Genomic DNA, 17,663 nt, shown 5'->3' with positions numbered 1-17,663 from the left:
AAAAAAAAAAAAAAAAAAAAAAAAAAAAAAAAAAAAAAAAGCAGAGTCAGTGCCTACTCTGGCTGTTGTATTCTGACTCTCTTAGGGGGTCTTCCCCCCCGTTCAATGACCCCATTAACCCATGGAATTATGTCACTATGCATGTATGCACTTCGTATGAAGGTATCCCGCAAGTCTCCAATACGGAAGCTTTACCATCCATACTTAAGTACTTCCCAGTATGCAAGCAGGAAGCAGTAGTGGGCCAAAATCTCGCCATTCCGACCGGACTGTCTCTCATTATTGATGCCTACCGAGTAACAATAACCGACACACTTGCCTTTTCCAAACATACATACAAACATACACAAAAGAGAGCTCAGCCCCAATTGTATCGCGTTGGTTAACCCGCAGTGTCCGGTGGGATGATATTACTAGTGAGTCGTTGTCGTGGAGCATGGGTCCATGGGCCGCAATCGTGTGCATCATCCGCGTACGTATTGATCCATAACGGCATAACCCCCCATACGCAGGCGCTGCACAAGCGATGCTCCAATGCATGTTTCATCTTGATATCTATCCATAGAAACAGCTGAATGCTAGCCATCAACCTGTCAATCCTCTGCTGGATTTCGTTGGTGGACGCCTCAATCGCCGCGTCATCCCCCAGAAGTGACGGCGGTTGGTGCACTCCAATCGGCTGGGTTCCTAGGAACGGCAAACGGCGAGCCGAGCGGTTAGGAGGGACAAGGATCTGATATGGATGGAAGGCAGTCGAAGGGCAATTAGCAGGATCTCGATCAGGAGTTAGTTGAAATCTTCCGTACCGTAGTTTTTCTAGTGAGGAGACGAGAGAAATTGGCACTGGTCCACCATCCACGGAGTTCTCCAGCACTTTCGGAGCACCACCGGAGGGGGAGGAGGGGGAGAGGAAGAGCGATGGAACCAAGCGATGCAAAAGTCTGGTTCAGTCAAACTAGACTGTACAGACACAAACACACGCTGTTTTTTCCTCGTCTCCGCCATCGCAACAAAGGATGGCAACAAAGGGCCAACATACGATCGGTACGGGTTACACGGGAATACGCCGCAGGAAAAAAAAAGTCCCCAGGTAAGGTAAGTATCCATTGTGTCTGTAATAAGCCAGTGAATACTCCGCGAGTCTCCACTTTTTCTCCCCTAGTGCTTGGGAGCTATAATTATAGTCCTGTATTAAGTATTTTTTAACCCCCATCCCATCCCATCCCTACACCGAGATCAGACGAACCGTCTGACTTGTCTGGAGTTAGACTAACCACCACCCGATTCTCTCGTTTCTTTTCCACCCCCTGCCGCTCTATCATCAGTCTTTTCTTCCTCAATCGTCTTCGGCTTCCGTGGCATATCCTTGAATATACTTGCATTCTCACCCCAGCTACTACTGCTCCTCCTATATCCTCTTACCCCGGAGTATCTATTATTATCGTTTCCGCCTAGTCCTATCCCACCCTCAATCCGTTCCTGGTATACACCCACCACAATCAAAAGAATATGTTGACCTCCTCGTCAACCGACTCCTCTCGCTCCTCCTTCTCCGGCAGCCCCGTCTCGCAACACCCTCCTCACCATCAAGTATGGTTTCCTCCTGCTCCCCGCCGCCGTCCGCAACACTACAAGATCCCCCGCTACTACTCGACGCCCGTGAGGGAAGATGTCCCAGACTCGACCCCTCTGCAAATGTACGGACTGGAGGAGCGCGCGCCATCCATTGCTGAGAAGCCAAAGCTTCTGCGCCGCTTTTCCCACGCCCTCGACGACATCAAGGAAGACTTGACCCTCCAACCCAGCAGCGAGAAGATCCGGAGCAAGCGTCGCCAGTCCATCTTCGGGATAGATGAAATCCCCGGATCAAGCGGATCGATCTCCTCGCCTTCTATGGATGTGCCTGTGGCGGCCGAACCGCAACCCCCGAGGCCCCGTCCCCTCTCGATACTCGCCTCCGAGCCCTCCAGGAGGCTCAGTCGGCGGTTTTCCATCTTCGGGTCGAGACGTTCGAAGAAGTTGACGCCGGGTCAGGCCGGGAGTATCTCACAGCCCAATTTGATTGGGGCATCGACTCAAATATAATCTCATCATCGACTCTCGATATTGCATCATTGTCACCATCTCTATCGCCATTACCCTAATTGATCGACACGACGAGAGTTAATACACATAGACGCCGACAGCCGCCCCCGCACATACATCACCACAAGTACCAACATAACCGACCCATCCCAACCCAAGCATGCAACCCACGAACCCAAACCGCATCATTATAATCGGAGTTCAGCACGGCGCGGCGAGCATCATTCGATCCTTTGATCTATAATACCAGTCAAAAGTCTTTCCTTCATCATACATTCATCCATACCTTCCTTACCGGGCCCATTTCTTCTCAATATTGAATACATTTTTCAAATTCTCATTTTCAATTCCCATTTACAAGGTTGGGTGTCCGCATTAGCTCGGTGTTCGGTGTTAAGTTTATCTTGCTTTGAGTTTGATTTTACCTCGATATGCAGGTTTCCGTTTCGCTTAACCTCTTCAGAATGCTTTGAGCAGAAGAAGAATCGCAATTGCACATTCAACCAAAACATGTATTTATATACATACCCATGCTCACCTTCACACCTCTCGGTGGTCGGGTATACATCTGTATATAGATCATGTATATACACATACATTGATGATCATATATTTTCACACTGCATGGGCGGGCGGCATTGTATAGCCTTATTGTTTATATTTGTTCCCTCAAAAAACCATCATGATTCATATACACACCTGCATCAATGAACAAAGAGTTCCAAAAGAATTACTATCTACTACAGTAGTAGTGCAATCACCTGTTGTATACCACACTCTAAGAATAGTACCTGAATACTATAAGATGTACAGTTCATCATGATATCCACCCACACACCACGCCAGGCACAGCCAATCAACCCACTCGTTCATCAATGTCCAATACGGGCTTATCCATGTACCTGCATGCAACCAACTTATCACTATCACAATAGTTGCCTAGTTTTATCGTTATCCTTTATCCTTTATCATTATCGTAAAGTTACCCCTCCGCGCTTAACCGTAAATTGCACCCTCGTTATCGCTATCGCGACATAAGTAGTACTAACTAGTTAGTCTCATCTTATCCTGTTGTATTAAGATATGATCTGGTGGGGTCTAATCATAATATGGCAGTATCGTAGACGTTAATATTGTTGCACACAAATACCATCATCATCATCATCATCATCATAACCCGTCCATCTATCAAGGAGTTCCCCAGTGGGTGAGCAAGTAAATAGTAACTAACCCATACAATAGGCGTAAGTGGGGAAAAACGAACAAAAACAAAAGTAAGTGACAAGGGTCTCTGCCTTGTTTTCCCTTCCCCTCCCCTTCCCGCCCTTTCCCCTCACGGTTTAAATTCCAAGCCAATACTTGGTTTTTTTTATTAGTTTTGCCCTGCAATTCCGGAATTTCCGGTGATTGAACTTACAAAACTAACAGGCGAAGTAGGCTACCTTCTCAATCTATTCTAGACGAATGAAGGGAACCGAGGGGGGGAGGGGAAGAAGAAAAAGAAGGTACCAGAACAATAACGCTGTGCCTAAGCGCCGGGAAGCGCTGGGGTGAGTGACTGTAAGTAGTACTCTAGTGTGTAAGGAGACAGGTAAAGTTGTCAATGACTCGGCTATTCCCAGGCTAATTACTAGTTAGTCCAACTAACCGGTTACTTCTGGAATACCTATACATACTTACATTGGACTCGAAACCAATCTACCTACCTATCTGTACGCTGTACGCTGTATCCAAGTACCAGGTAAGAAGTGCAAGTGGGACAAGTGGGTGTCGTACAAATTGGTCGGAATTGGAAAAGGGGCGGTTAGTACTTGATACTAGTTGTGTTTAATTTCCGGTTTTGGCCTCCTTGTTCAGTGGCTTAGTCTTAGTACAGCAGGGAATTAGTTTGCTAGACTAGTTTAGTAACTGTCCGGGCGTTTTGGGAGGGGTCAAGCTTTTGGTTTCGAATGGATTATGACACAAAAGAGAATAATTTTTCGAAGGGGAAGGGATGAATGGACGGAGTGGGATTTCCGAAATGAGGGGGTTCAATATAGTACTGATTATTAGTGCTAGTACTTCTCTGTAGGTAAGTGGCTGCCTTGGTTTGGTTTGGTTTCCGCCGACCGTTAAGCCCGAAAGGAAGGATAGATTAGTTAATTTGGAGTAGATATTAGATAGATTAATCGACAGGAGTGGTGTTGGTAGTAGTGTCCAATCAAAGTGGAAATAATTAGAACGAAATGGAGTAAGTACCTGTACCTACAGTAATAGTAAATAATATAATGTGTATGTGCTCGCCAATCAGAATAATTGCAGTTCACCCAACGCAATGAAATCAGCCTGTAAAGAAGAGATGAGTAGTGGTTTAGGTAGAAGGTAGGTAAACCGAGGTGTAAAGCAGACTGAAGGGACGAATCCAAAAAGAGATATAACACCCAACCCCACCCATAGATAAATGAACCGCAAATATACACCACGCACTCCTCTCTAATCAAAAAGAAATCAAATATATGGAGATGATAGATATCCTCTATCTCGTCAACAGTCCCATCCAATCTATCAGTCATATTGGTCCCGTGCTCCCACCCCGAGATAAGCAATGATGTCAGAGGTGCCCTTCTCCCAGCTGATGCCATTTATAGCGTGACACTCTCCAGATCTCGCACCATCACGGACATTTGTGCCCGCTTGGCTGCCTCTGCAACAAGACTGAAGTCTCGTAAGAAAGGTGCTGTCGCCGTGGGACCGCCCGACCCAGTGACTTGGTGGGGGTAGGTGTCCGCTGCAGGCTGGCCCATCGTTGCAGCAGCAGCAGAGGTTTGTGAAAGATCGGTGAGGTTTTGTTGCTCGCTGGCGTTTGTAGTGGGAGCTTGAGATTGAAGCTGCATCTGGGCGGTTTGGCTATTGACTGCGGCAGCGGCGGCAGCGGCTGCGAGACCCAGGGTGTTTTGAGGTTGCGATGAGTATCCTGGTGAGACGTGTGCAGTGGACTGAGGTTGGTTGAAGGGAGTCAGAGTGCGGGCGGAGCCGTCCATGTTGTATTCTTTATATATCTATGGTGGAGGAGAGGTGGTGGTGATAAGGACGATAGCGATGGGAGAAGTCTATGAGGGCGGCAGCGATCGCGATGAGGAGGGAGCGACAAGGGAGCAAAAGGCTAGGCTCAGCTGGCGGGATGAGATCGCAGTCCAGGCGTAGAGAGGGTATCGGGGATTGAATGGACTGATCCGGTGGAGTCGTTAGTCGCCTTAGCCTGATCGCTGGCGTATAGAAGATGGCGTGATGAGGGGAGAAGAAAGAAGGAAAAGAGGCCGGCAGAAGAGAAAGAAAGAAAAAGCGCCAGCCAGCAAAGGAAAAGTAGCAACACGTGGGGCTCGTCCCAGAAGGCCGCGGTATGACGTCCGGCAAGGCTAAAGGCTGATAAGTGGAATTTCCACGAACGGATGACGCTGAACCGGAAAGTGAGGGACGGTTGCGATAGTCACAGATAGTCGGAGCGCTGCGATCAATTGGTCGGGATCGTACTTTTGGGACGCAAGGTCAATCAGGCGATAATATACTGAGAGTTAGCGAGGGAGGGGGAAAAGGACAATCATCGAACTAGTCAAGCGGAGATCAGTTCAGTTGACGATGATCGACAACCCCCGTCGCGAGGAGCTGAAAACTATCAGACTATTGTGACTACTAGTAATGATTGCTCTCTTTTTCTTTAGTCTTCCTGTTGCATTGCTGCTTTTGAAAAGCAACCATCGGCCAGCAAAAATTTCGCGAAAAGGTAATGCCGATAATTACCCGGCCGGTATGCGAGGCGGTCTCTCCGCCCGACCCCACGCGGGGTTTGCCTAGGAGATGCAGGTACCGTGACCGTATTACGCGGCGATGCCTCGGCTGAACAGCACGTGAGGTCAGGTGACTCTCTTGTGGTTCACTCACCCGCACTAGTCCCTTTACGGTATTCCCCCACCACGAAAAAAGACTCCACCCTGAGATTCGCATTCGAGAATTCATTATTCGGTGCGCATCACCGCCCCATCGCCCATCATGCGACATTCACATCCTCACCAGATCGATTTACTCATCCGCTGGAGCTAGGCTCGCATCTGATCATCATGGCGGAAGAAGACAATTTTGACACGGCGGCCATGTTCGAAGACCCCGAGGGCTTCTATGAACCCGAGCCCGAGCCCACCTTTGCAGAGCATCACATGCTCTCCGGCCAGAAAGTGCGCGTGCGCCTCGTTGGTAGCCATCCTCTCTATGTACGGCACTCCTGGTACCTCATGTTTCACCCGGTTTCACTCACTAATCGCTCATTCTAGGGAAACCTCCTCTGGAACGCCGGCCGAACCAGCTCCCACTACATCGAGGAACGCGCCAGCACACTAATTGAGGGGAAGGATGTCCTCGAAATCGGTGCCGCCGCCGGTGTCCCGAGTATCGTCAGCGCCATTCTGGGCGCCCGCACCACTGTGATGACCGACTACCCGGACCTGGATCTTGTCCAAAACATGCGCTACAATGCCTCGTTGGCTGAGCCTCAGATCGCGAACCCTGGCTCCCTCCACGTTGATGGATATAAATGGGGAAACCCGGTAGAGCCGCTGCTTGCGTGCCTGCCCGCTGGTGCGACGGGCTTTGATGTGCTTATCATGGCAGATGTGGTGTACAGTCATCGCGAGCATCCCAATCTGATCAAGACGATGCGGGAGACCCTGAAGCGGACCAAGGAGGCCGTCGCGTTGGTGATCTTCACGCCATATGAGCCATGGCTGTTGCCCAAGACGGAGAAGTTTTTCCCGCTGGCGGAGGAGAATGGCTTCCAGGTAACTAAGATATTTGAGAAGCTTATGGATGAGGTGTTGTTCGAGAATGACCCAGGTGTAAGTGTAGTTGCCCCACCTGGTTAACTGGCAATCTGGCTAACATACTCTAGGATGAACGTTTGAGAAGGACGGTCTTTGGATATGAACTTCGCTGGTCAGAGGAGGAGCTGAAATAGCATAACTGGCGTTGGAGGAAATGGATGAGTTTATGAGTCATGACTCGCTTTGAGACGTGTAGACAAATAGATACGCCTACAATAAAAGTTGATTATATTAGCGATAAAATGCAAATAGGCATGGCAATATCTGCTTCAGAGCGAGCATGTTTAGAAGTAGACGACAATGTTGTGCTTATTCCAACTGTATAGAGCCGTCAGTCACATGGACCCCACCGAGCCGCCCCGCGCAAAAATAACTTCCAACAATTCATTCTCCGCCGCAAATCCACCGCGCAACATCAGCAACCGACCATAACCGTTGATCGCTCCTCTTCCCTCTCATCATGCCGGTAAATTCCCTCCATCCCTCGCGATAGATCCGCATTAACCAACCATAGCTCATAGTATTGACCGGCTATCCCTGCTCCGGCCTCACCTACCGCGCCAACCAACTCGCAAAGCAGCTCGAAGAAACCCAAACCGAACTCTTCAACACCGGCGCTCTCCCCTCCACGAAACCCCGCTACAAAATCCATGTCGTACCTACTCATGATCCCTCCCATCCGCGAACCGTCTACGACCATGCCCGCACAGAAAAGGAGACCCGAGGCGTGGCGTATGCGCGGGCGAAGCGCGCCCTCGGCAAGGACAGTTTCGTGATCCTCGACGGAATGAACTACATCAAAGGATACCGGTATCAGCTGTGGTGTGAGGCGAAGGCACTAGGGACGACCTGTTGCGTGGTATGTTATGCTATGCCCTCCCTCATCCTCCTTCAACAATAACAACCATCAAGCAACGCATACTAACGCAATCACCACCAGGTCCATGTCGGCACACCCATCGACCAATGCGTCGCAAACAACGAGGCTCGACTCCGCCGTCAAAAAGACACAGACGACAACAACAACGAGAACAACAACGAGAGCACTCCCCAGCCTGATGCCGGAGCGACTCAATCCCCACCCGAACCCACCTCCGACCAAGAAGACCCCTACCCCCCCGAACTCCTCAACAACCTCATCTTCCGCTACGAAGAGCCCAGCATCCACAGCCGCTGGGACAAGCCCCTGTTCACCGTCCCCTGGACCGACGCCTCCCCCCCAATCGCCGAGATCTGGCCAGCCCTAACCGGCATCCCGCACCCTTCAGCAGCAACCACCCCCGATCCCAACACCTCCGTATCAACCCTCACCTCAGCCCTCAACAATACCAGCCTCTCCTCAGCAGCAAGCACCACCACCACAGCAAACAATCCCTCGACATTCCGCACTAACCGCCCCAAAATCAAACCCCACCAAGCAACCGCCCTCCCCGCCGCAACAGACTCCACAGCCCTCTACAACATGGAAAAGCGCACCTCAGCCATCGTCTCCGCCATCCGCAGCTTCACGCTCTCCAACCCCTCCGCTGAAGCCGCGCTCGCGCAGTGCCAAGACGGCAACAGCAGCAGCAGTAATGGCCGGGGAATAAGCATCCCCGTCCCGGAGGCGTCCATGCCCGTTTACGTTCCGGCGCATGTGGCCACGTCCGGCACGACGGATGAATTAGCCGGCGCGGGCGGCATTCTTGCGTTGCCGAGACTGCAGAGATTGAGGAGACAGTGGATTGCGTTGAATCGGGCGTATGTGCAGGGGGCGCATGCATCGAGTAAGGGCGGGTTGACGGCGGAGCAGGTGCCGGATGCTTTTGTGAGGTTTTTAAATGCGGAGTTTGGGGCGGAAAACGAGTAATCGCATTTTTCCCCCCCAAAGGTCCTGTTATTGTTTTGTGGTTGGTTTTGTGATGAGGGTGTTGGGGTAGGTTGGGATATGTTCTCGTTGAGTGCAAGGCTTGCTTATAGTGATGTGATAGAGACCGGTGGGAAAAGTTTACCATAGAAGCGTGTGTTTTTGCAAGTATTTAGAGAGCGTCATTTTCATTATAGCTTACTGCAAATGACGTCTGGCTATAGGCCTACTGGCAGGTTACTTGACATACGTATGTTATGACTGATGATGGGCGAGTGTCTGTATTCGAAAAAGCTTCTCGATTTGGGTATTTGTCGTAACTTTCAAAGGAGATTACAATTTACAGCTTTAACAGAGTTGAAAAGGTAGGTAGTGGGAAGAAAATAGCAAAACTTTTGATCCCCGCTAGCAGGGAAGTAGAGTAAAAAACTAGAGACAGCGACCCTCGGAAACATGAGTAAGTAGTCAAGCTATATCCAAAGCGGGGATTGAAAAATCCACAAAAAAAGGTGCAAGAGAAACAAAGAATATTCACAGGACAAAATGCACGTATGAACTCCCAATACATAAAATAATGGCAGGCCTCCTGTTCCACGACCTGCACCTATACATGAATGCAAACCCATTATCTATATCCATGTCCAAATCCAAAAACCCATGTACAAAACCATCGTCCCTGTATTTCCAATTCGCCCCGTTCCCATTTTTTTTTCTTCTCTCTGGTTGACCTCTTTCAAACATAGGCCCGAAATGAAGGTCGATGCTTCGCATCGATACCGAAAAAGTAGCAAGCAAAACCACGCCCAAAAGCAAGAAGATACACAGAATTTGAACAAAAGTTTTACAGAACCATGCGCAGCAAGCTGCGCGTACATGAAACGTAAACTGTCACAAGACAATGATGAAGGACTTAGGAGGCATCTCCTATCCGACCGCCCAGAGCTGTCGTCCCCGATCAGGGCTTCCACCATACCAACCTACACCGTAGTGAGTCCGGTAATGGTCTGGAAGATACCCCTCTAGGTGATGGGATCAGATCCGCATCACCGAGGGTGAAGCCGCGAGATGCGTCGTGGACACATTGTGGCTGGAGCGGGGAGCTCTCCGGGCAGCTGCAGGAGGCCAAGGATCCTTTGGAATGAAATAAGAAATCCAACCGATGGTCAGAGAATGATCTTTCACGGACCCTTTCCATGAAACTTCTATCCATCACGGCTCTTTCGCGTTACCATGAGATCCTTCCTATGAGAACCATCCAGCACTCGGCGATGCCTGGGGAGATAAATTTTAAAAAGGACTGCACATGATCGTCGCAGTAAAGCATTCAAGCAGGAAGACCGTGAGCGATCTGGGCCGCAGCCTGGCTGGCCTCAATGTGGCGGTAGTTGAGTCCAAGAGTAATGAGCTCCTGAAGGCTGGCATTGACCTTCTCATGCATGGAAGAATCCTGGGGCGTGATATTGGTGAGCTCCTCGAGCAGCCGGGACCGGCAGTTGTAGTAGTTTCTCTCCGCATTCTGGAGTCTCTGGTTGTGATGAGCAGAAGTATGCTGGGCAGCCTTGAGAGGGTTGGTCTGGGACTGGGTGGAACGAGTGCGCTTCATGGTGGGGGCTCCAGTGACGCCAGCAACTCTACGCTTGCGTCCGCCCGTCTCCTTCTTCTTGGCCGGTCCAGTGGTAGGGGAAGCATCCGGGGAGCTGTGCCTGTCCGAAGAGGCAAAGTCGTGCACACGTCTCATGTGGTCGAACAGATTCCACCTGCGGGGGAATCCGTAGCCGGGCACCGACCTGTCACAACCCTCAAACAGGCACAGGTGGGGGTTATCTCCGTGACCGTGGAATCCATGGGCTTCGCGCTCGTGGCGGAAAAGGCATGCGTTCGAAGAGAACTGCAGCTGGGCATCCATGCAGGCGGCGACCTTGCAGCGGTAGGGCTTCAAGTGGGAGTCCAAGTATTTGCTGTTGCACGATTAGTGTCGATGCTTTATCGAAGCGCTGCAGGTTTGACTTACTGATAGGCACACTTCTGAGTAGTCGGGGGGTGGTTGCAAGGCTTCTCTCCGTTGGCAAAGGGGCAGTAGTACTTTCCATCACTGTGAGTGGGCAGGGAGTAGTAAGGGTGATCCCGGGGGTTCCGGAGATCAGAGCCCTCCTTGGCTTTCTGGCGGAGCGTTTCCTTGACGGGCAGGGGTGGGAAAAATTCAGGATCCTGCTTGACCTGGGTCTGGGACATGGAAGTCTGCAGGGCTGGCCTACGTGCATTCTTGGTTGCCCGAATGGTTCTGTTGGGGGTCAGAATCGGCTGCTCACAGCTGCAAATGCGATAGAGAAATACTAACCTGTTAGGGTCCTGCTCACTCAAGGGGGGAGTGAGGGGGAACAATGGGTCTCCTAGGTTGATTCCATGGCTTCCAACGGGAGTGGTTGTAACATCTTTGAGCATGGCATCTTCATGGCTCATGAAGGTGGGGTATCCAGAGGCAGAGCAAGAGGAAGTAACAGAAACATCATTACTGGCGTCAGACAAGGGGGGAGAAACAGGCACTGATTGGAACATGCCGGTGGTATACTGATCCATGGATGATCCGTGGTAGTTCATCGAGTTCCACGCCTCATTGCCGGCCAGGTGGCCGTCATCCGCATGAGAGCTGTGGCTGGAGAGAGTATCATCAGGAGTGCAAGAGGACTGGGTACCATTCTGGCCATAAACTTCATTATCAAAGGCAGAGAGGTCAACCAATGAGGAGTAGTGGTTGAAGTCATGTGCATGGGAGAAATCCAGGTCATTCTGTTCAGTCACATCCTGGATGCCTGAGAAATCGGATCCGGCGTGATGATACATTACATCACTAGGGCCAACGGTCGATGGCAGCAGTTGCTGAGAGAAAGAGAAAGAGAGCATCTGGACTTCCGGGGACTCTGGTTTGGACATCGCACCACTGTCAAGTGCATCCACGTCGCTCAGAGACCACCCCTTCAAGTCATTGGGGGTCCCGTGGTTGGGGTGTGTGCTTGAACACAAGGAGAAATTGTCCTGGCTCGAAAGTTCATCATCCTGGATTCCTCTGGAGGCCATGTTGGGGATCCCTGGGATCATTTGGTTTTGTCTCGGCTGAGACAAGTGGTCCATAGTGTGCAAAGATGACTGGGACAAAGACATGTTCTCTGGGTCGTTCTTGATCTTGGTGGACATTGTGTGTGGGTGTTCTAATACCAGACAAGCTGGAAAACAAATGGCAAGCACTAGAAAGTAACTAAGAGTCAGTACATCTACACCTAATCGCTGTTGATAACAATGACAGAAAGTGAACGATGGTCTGCATCTGGGATCCATGTTGCGTCAAAGGGCCTATTATCAGTCAGATAAATCATTCATGCAAGCTTTAAGGTCGAGGCACACCAACCAAGAGGATGTCGTGTGTAGATCAATCCAGGGAGGTTACCGCTTGATCCATGAGAAGGGGTGTACTGTTGTTAATCCAGGAGTATATCTGAGGTCATAACCAGTAAAGCGATCGGCAAAAGCGGCAACATGTCCGTGGTGCTTGTTTCCGGCGTCAAAGCTGCAGCTGCAGTACATCGGGTCGTCTAGTCTCGGTTAAGGTATCCATCCAGGAATCCAGACTACAAAAGGGTATCAAGTGATAGGATGCAACACATAAGTTGATCAACGGTTCAGTCCATTAAGTGTCGAAATCCAGTGATGTTTTGATCGAAAATTCCAAGGTCGGAGTTCATTGTGTGTTCATTGCTATTTCCAGAGACGGCTTCTAATCCAGAACGGTGGGAAATCCAAATCGGGAACGGAGAAAACAGGCCAACAAAAAAGGGGGTCCAAGGCAAATGTCCAAACTCCCACTAGGCTTCGTGAGGAGAGATCCGGTGGTTCCAGGCAGAAAGGATAGTCCAGGGGTAATCGAAAATTGAGTGTGCAACATTAAACAACACTCAAGAGTGTCCAGTCACACAGCGGCTGCTGTGGACAAGCAAAAGAATTCCATGGTCACATGTTTTCGTCATTCCGTCACTTCGACGGAAGAATCCAGCGGAAGCAAAGAGATTCAAGAGTCCAGGGGTCCTCTATAGTGCTGCTGTCGTTGAAAGATTGTCGATAAAAGCGGATCCAGGAGTTTCGAAATGCAAACAATCGCAGAAAGGGACAAAAGCAAGAAAGAAAAGCAGAATCAAAGCAAGCAGACAAAAGGAGAATGATGAGGGGACTACCTGTTATTGTGTTGCCGTATACTCAGACTAAAGCCTGGGAGGAGCGAAAAACAAAACAAAGCAAGCAAATCCTATCCAGGATACGGACTGGGTTTCCAGAAGGGCAGTTCAAGGGTTGATCTAGCCAGGAGGGGAGGGCAAGTAGTTTCTTTTCTTTTCCAAGATCCACGGATTGGACACTTGAAGGAACAGAGAAAGAACAAAAGAGTCAAGCAAGTAGTAGTTCAAGCCTCGAGAGCAAGTGGAGATGATGGGATAGTAGTAGGCAAGAGCTGATTTGACTGTGACAAATCTAGCAGAAGTAGTATGGAGGGGTAGTGTGTGTGTTTTGGAAATGTTGAGTGTGTGTGGAGTAAGAGAAGATCGATGGAAAGTAAAAAGGGGGTATCTTGGGTTCGTTGGGTATCAAGAGTGGGCAAAGTTCGGATTTCTTCTTTGAGTCTGGTGTGATGATGATGAGGAGAATAGGAAAGGTCGAGAAGAATTCCATCTGGAGGGGAAAGGACGGCCTTTTAGAGGCGAGGGAACCGGCTGGAGTCTCGTTCAGGAGGCCAGGCGTGGGGGGTAATCGGAGGAGACAGTGCGTCCAAGCGTGTGCCGAAGGTGCATGCTTGCTGCAGCCGGCTGCCTCACTGGCCGTATCGAGCATGATGATTTGGCGCTGCGAGACATGGCGGTGATAGTGGTGCAGCGCCAGGTGGTGTTGTCCGGTCCCTCTCTGCCAATGATTCTCGGAAGTCGCCCATCATGGAGGGGCTTGACGTGGCCGGTGGGTGGATGTATCTAAAGGTATCATTTGGCAACGGCACCACCCGGGCAATTGCTCAATCTAGCGGTGAGGCGGGCCTCACCCGTCCTCCACCTATCCAAGAAGTATGATTGGCGGCCAAGGAGAAGATGGGCTGCAGTGTTGCATCACCGGCAGCAAAGCCCCTCAGCCGGCAGGATTGGCAATCCTAAATGATTGGCGCCGAGCCCTTCCTGAGCGTTCCCCGTGGTTTGTCGCGTGCAGGGCTATCCCTGTACCTGCCAGCCAGTCATCGGCATTTCCTCGGAGGCCCCGCTTTCCCTCGTGAAAGGATGCCAACTTTGGCTTCATCCTTTGGCTATGATGCCCACCACGTCAATCCCCTCCTACATCTCGCGGAACAGGGATCTCGCTTGTCGCAGCTACTGCACATAATTGACAATTGCCCCTCCTTCCCCGGGACAGCGTGTTGCTTCATGCCACAGCGGCTCGCTTCGCCCAATCTCGCCGCTTGCTGCGAAAGAAAAGGAGGGGGAGGGGTTGTGCCATCCAGTTTGACTGTCATGTTTGCTACGTTTCATGATGAGGAACCTCACATCCTTCTTCCGGGTATTAGTTGACAGCTGCACTCCGGGCTTCATCCACCGGCGCAAGCAAGACTTGACACCACGGGAAGTTGGGCAGCAATGTGATGGATTTAATTACGGGACTGCCGGGAAGTTTCTTTTTACGCTTGTCTCAGAATAAGCTGGAAGTTCAATAATCAGGGTTGGATTGGATTCATCACAATCTCAATAATCCCGCTCTCTCTCAAATTAAAATTCTAAATTATGGGTATCCCGTTCTACGCCGTATACTCCCGCACCGTTCAGTTCTAGGCATCCTAAAGCATGCAATGTCAGCGATTGGTTCTCGAACGATATTCCAATTTGAATAGCAGACAATGACGCAACAATGGGTGTGTGTGTATCAGATAAAGGTGAAAGATGGTATACAGTTTTCGTTCAACAATCCGAAGATCTCAGGTGAACTATGCTTATTGGTATGGTGTTCATCATTGTGGGCAAATAGCCCCCAGTGACACCCATGTAGAAAAGGGGTAGAAAAAGAAACAAGTGCTGCGCTTACCTGTTGCCTGAAAGACCCAGAAAAGGGGGGGTCGTAAAAAACAAAAAAGAATAATGAAAAGAGACAAAAAGAAAGCTGGACGGCGCGCAGACCTCGCCAGGAACCCTGTGCGACGAGGCTGCCAGCTGGTCGCGTCGCTGACACGAAACAGTTTCAGAAACCCGCCTACATCAAAGCAAGGCCAATGAACTCCTCATGTCTGCTTCCGAGCAAGCAAATAAGATGATGCAGGCACCATCTTTGCCACCTCTGGCGTGTCCGTTGTCGTCTGCGTGGTGTCAAGAAGAAAGGGAAAAGAATTTGGCATGTGGGAAGATATTTTAAGAGCCGCCGAAGCGAATCATGCACGTGATATGTTTGCACGGATTGCACCCCCACTCAAGCCGAGGTTCCGATGATCAAAGATGAAGCTAAATTAGTGACGCCCAAGTTCTACGGTAGTGACCTGGGTCGTTTGCCGGGCCGAGCCGTTTCCAGATGTCTTGCTTAGACGAGAGTCCTAATGATGCTAGTCTATGGACTTCACCATACCTCATGTGGTAAGTTGTCCAATTCGTCTTGTACACAAATAAGATCACATAATCTAATCATAAAGCTGTGCTCTGGGTCGCTATACACATTATGCGGCCTCATCAGAGCATGCGTTGTGATACCCTGACGACCTCCTTCCGGCTCCTATACGCCCACTCACTCGAACTCTCGATGAACGTGTTTTGCGAACGTAGCTGCTTGGGCACAATCAACGATTATGAAAGCTCCCTAGGTCACAAGCATAATCAGTTATTTCCAATTGTGTCCAGTTCCCGATGTAGCTGTTGTTGTGTTGGCGGCCTGGTCCTCGGTCCCAATACCATACTCGTAGTGATATTATTCTACCGTAAACTTGACAAGTGGATGCTTTTTGACCTTACCTGTGTATTCATCATACATCACATGACGCTCATTCCGCACGCCGTTACATACTTCTCTCGTGTCTCTGTTGAAGTTTCCCTAGATCATCTTGCCATCTTTGCAGAGTCAAACGCAACATGAATTGGACTGGAGGTCGTCTTCGACGACACTCGAGCAATAATACAGGAAACAAAAAGAAAAACTTCAGGAGATCAAGAATAGCAGAGACGAAAGACCCTTTCACGACTTCCCTAGTTAAGAATATCTGCCTCGAAGGCATTCGAGCTAGAGAACCATGCAGCAAGCCAATACATCATCCAAGCCAGCAGGTAGAGTACGTCCGTGGATCCTGTTAGTCCTTGATGCTAATTTACGATCAAGTCTAGCTATAGTTCCTCTCTCTCCTACCCCACTAAGAAACCACGTCTCGTATCGACTGTACAGGAGTCCTCACCAGCAGCTCACGACTTAGCACGGATCAAGCATGAACTGCTAGAGAAGGCTGACTGGGCAACGGTTGCAGCAGCACGGCCACTCACGGTGCTATTCCCTCCTGTAGAAGCTTTACAAAGATTTGGGAGGCGGAGAAAAATAACGAATGATGACCGTGAGAGGCTCGGGTCTTCTGTTCTGCGTCCAAAGCTTACCTACCGCCCCAAGCACCGCAGAGGTGCGGAGTCAGAGGAGAGCATACAAGACCTGGACATAAGAATCAATGGCCAACCTGTTGGAGCTAACTATCCGGGGTTTCATGGCCCACCAACTGATGCTACATCGCAGTCAATGCTTCTGGACCAGGAGTCACCTCCCACAACGCCAAAGCCACTTGTGCATGAGTATGTCTATGAGAACGTCGGCGTTAGGAGCTCAATCGGTGACAGGTCTTGGATCCTAGACTCTTCGAGCATCCCAGCTTCATGTGTGTCGTCCTCTGAGAGAGGATTGTCCACCCAGGGAAATTCCATAGTCCGGGACCCGGACTATCTCGTTGACAATTCTCCTGGCAAGGAGCAGTTCCAGGTTACAGGTTCAGAAGCTCTACAGTCAGCAGACACTAGCCCAAAGGTTCAAGAAGCAGGGACTCCGATCAGGCGACGATTCACGATAGATGACCAGATACTTGCCGAAGAGGAATGGATAAAGGCCGCCTATGGCACATCCCTGGAAAGAGACAGTTACTCAACCGCTCATCATTTTTCTCAGAGCCTTTTGAACCCTGAACTATCTTCACCAACTGCAAATGACAGTAGACGGCAGATGTCTGCGCAAGAGTCCATGAGCACTTCATCGACATTGAATCACTCCAGTTATGGTTGGCTCCCAGAGCCCCGCCACAACATACTACGAGTTATGTCACAAAAGACAGATAAGGGACAGATTGATAAGGTGCCCAGTGAATCTAGATTACGAAGCACCAGGCTCGCTCCTCTATCAAGAAAACCGACCACACCCCCTCTGATAATCTTTGGCCAGGCTGTCGATCTTGATGGTAGTCTATTCGCTACTAGTAAGCAAGTTGAGCACGGAAAACAGCAGGCTCAACACGACTTCACATGTTCCGCCACCACGTTTCGTGAGGCTAACAATTATATATCAACGGATCACTATCCGTTCGAGACAAATCTCCGTCGACCAGATGACTTTGCATTTTCACCGAATACGGTCAAGTTCAGCAAGGTTACCGTAGCGCCAAGGACCGGGAGAATATACATCGATCAGGCATGCGCTTCTCCCCTTTCAAGAACAGCAGGACCAGAACGGACGTTTCCTGGGAGGCACGCAGAGGATCGGCCCGCCCAAGAATGGACCAATCGACGTAGTTTACACAACTAGGTCCAGGCACATGAGCCTAATTCAACAGGACATCATCTTATGATCCACTTGTACTACAC

The 17,663-nt window shown here is 50.1% G+C and overlaps 8 protein-coding genes across 8 annotated transcripts; 5 read left to right on the top strand and 3 right to left on the bottom strand.

Annotated features, from left to right (window-relative positions):
* The first annotated feature begins 109 nt into the window (after nucleotides 1-109).
* Nucleotides 110-940, top strand: BO85DRAFT_444858 (uncharacterized protein). Its single transcript, XM_025659127.1, has one exon. The coding sequence runs from the start codon at nucleotides 576-578 to the stop codon at nucleotides 735-737; it is 162 nt and encodes a 53-aa protein (XP_025521547.1). The 5' UTR covers nucleotides 110-575; the 3' UTR covers nucleotides 738-940.
* A 417-nt stretch (nucleotides 941-1,357) lies between these two features.
* On the top strand, nucleotides 1,358-2,249 carry BO85DRAFT_27113 (uncharacterized protein). Its single transcript, XM_025655092.1, has one exon. It carries the CDS (start codon nucleotides 1,510-1,512, stop codon nucleotides 2,083-2,085), a length of 576 nt encoding a protein of 191 aa, XP_025521546.1. The 5' UTR covers nucleotides 1,358-1,509; the 3' UTR covers nucleotides 2,086-2,249.
* Nucleotides 2,250-4,027: 1,778 nt separating this feature from the next.
* BO85DRAFT_27108 (uncharacterized protein) lies at nucleotides 4,028-4,905 on the bottom strand. Its single transcript, XM_025655089.1, has one exon. The coding sequence runs from the start codon at nucleotides 4,704-4,706 to the stop codon at nucleotides 4,224-4,226; it is 483 nt and encodes a 160-aa protein (XP_025521545.1). The 5' UTR covers nucleotides 4,707-4,905; the 3' UTR covers nucleotides 4,028-4,223.
* BO85DRAFT_455595 (uncharacterized protein) lies at nucleotides 4,707-5,105 on the bottom strand (the record flags this gene model as incomplete). The annotated part of the gene is made up of 1 exon (XM_025661395.1): nucleotides 4,707-5,105. One exon carries the CDS (start codon nucleotides 5,103-5,105, stop codon nucleotides 4,707-4,709), a length of 399 nt encoding a protein of 132 aa, XP_025521544.1.
* A 942-nt stretch (nucleotides 5,106-6,047) lies between these two features.
* efm7 (putative nicotinamide N-methyltransferase Nnt1) lies at nucleotides 6,048-7,174 on the top strand. The gene is made up of 3 exons (XM_025657537.1): nucleotides 6,048-6,329; nucleotides 6,390-6,950; nucleotides 7,004-7,174. The coding sequence occupies exons 1-3, from the start codon at nucleotides 6,180-6,182 to the stop codon at nucleotides 7,067-7,069; spliced, it is 777 nt and encodes a 258-aa protein (XP_025521543.1). The 5' UTR covers nucleotides 6,048-6,179; the 3' UTR covers nucleotides 7,070-7,174.
* A 156-nt stretch (nucleotides 7,175-7,330) lies between these two features.
* Nucleotides 7,331-9,111, top strand: BO85DRAFT_27094 (putative RNA polymerase II Elongator complex associated protein Kti12). Its single transcript, XM_025655087.1, has 3 exons — nucleotides 7,331-7,401; nucleotides 7,450-7,794; nucleotides 7,876-9,111. The coding sequence occupies exons 1-3, from the start codon at nucleotides 7,396-7,398 to the stop codon at nucleotides 8,782-8,784; spliced, it is 1,260 nt and encodes a 419-aa protein (XP_025521542.1). The 5' UTR covers nucleotides 7,331-7,395; the 3' UTR covers nucleotides 8,785-9,111.
* A 994-nt stretch (nucleotides 9,112-10,105) lies between these two features.
* On the bottom strand, nucleotides 10,106-11,973 carry BO85DRAFT_359749 (putative C2H2 finger domain protein; the record flags this gene model as incomplete). The annotated part of the gene is made up of 3 exons (XM_025655524.1): nucleotides 10,106-10,739; nucleotides 10,793-11,062; nucleotides 11,120-11,973. The coding sequence occupies 3 exons, from the start codon at nucleotides 11,971-11,973 to the stop codon at nucleotides 10,106-10,108; spliced, it is 1,758 nt and encodes a 585-aa protein (XP_025521541.1).
* A 4,093-nt stretch (nucleotides 11,974-16,066) lies between these two features.
* Nucleotides 16,067-17,604, top strand: BO85DRAFT_483451 (uncharacterized protein; the record flags this gene model as incomplete). Its single annotated transcript, XM_025663160.1, has 2 exons — nucleotides 16,067-16,105; nucleotides 16,153-17,604. The coding sequence occupies 2 exons, from the start codon at nucleotides 16,067-16,069 to the stop codon at nucleotides 17,602-17,604; spliced, it is 1,491 nt and encodes a 496-aa protein (XP_025521540.1).
* Nucleotides 17,605-17,663: the final 59 nt, after the last annotated feature.

The sequence above is a fragment of the Aspergillus piperis genome, assembly GCF_003184755.1.
Source record: "Aspergillus piperis CBS 112811 unplaced genomic scaffold BO85scaffold_1, whole genome shotgun sequence".
NCBI lineage: Eukaryota > Fungi > Ascomycota > Eurotiomycetes > Eurotiales > Aspergillaceae > Aspergillus > Aspergillus piperis.
Note: the sequence above shows the minus strand (reverse complement) of the source record. Positions and strands in the feature narration are given on the sequence as shown.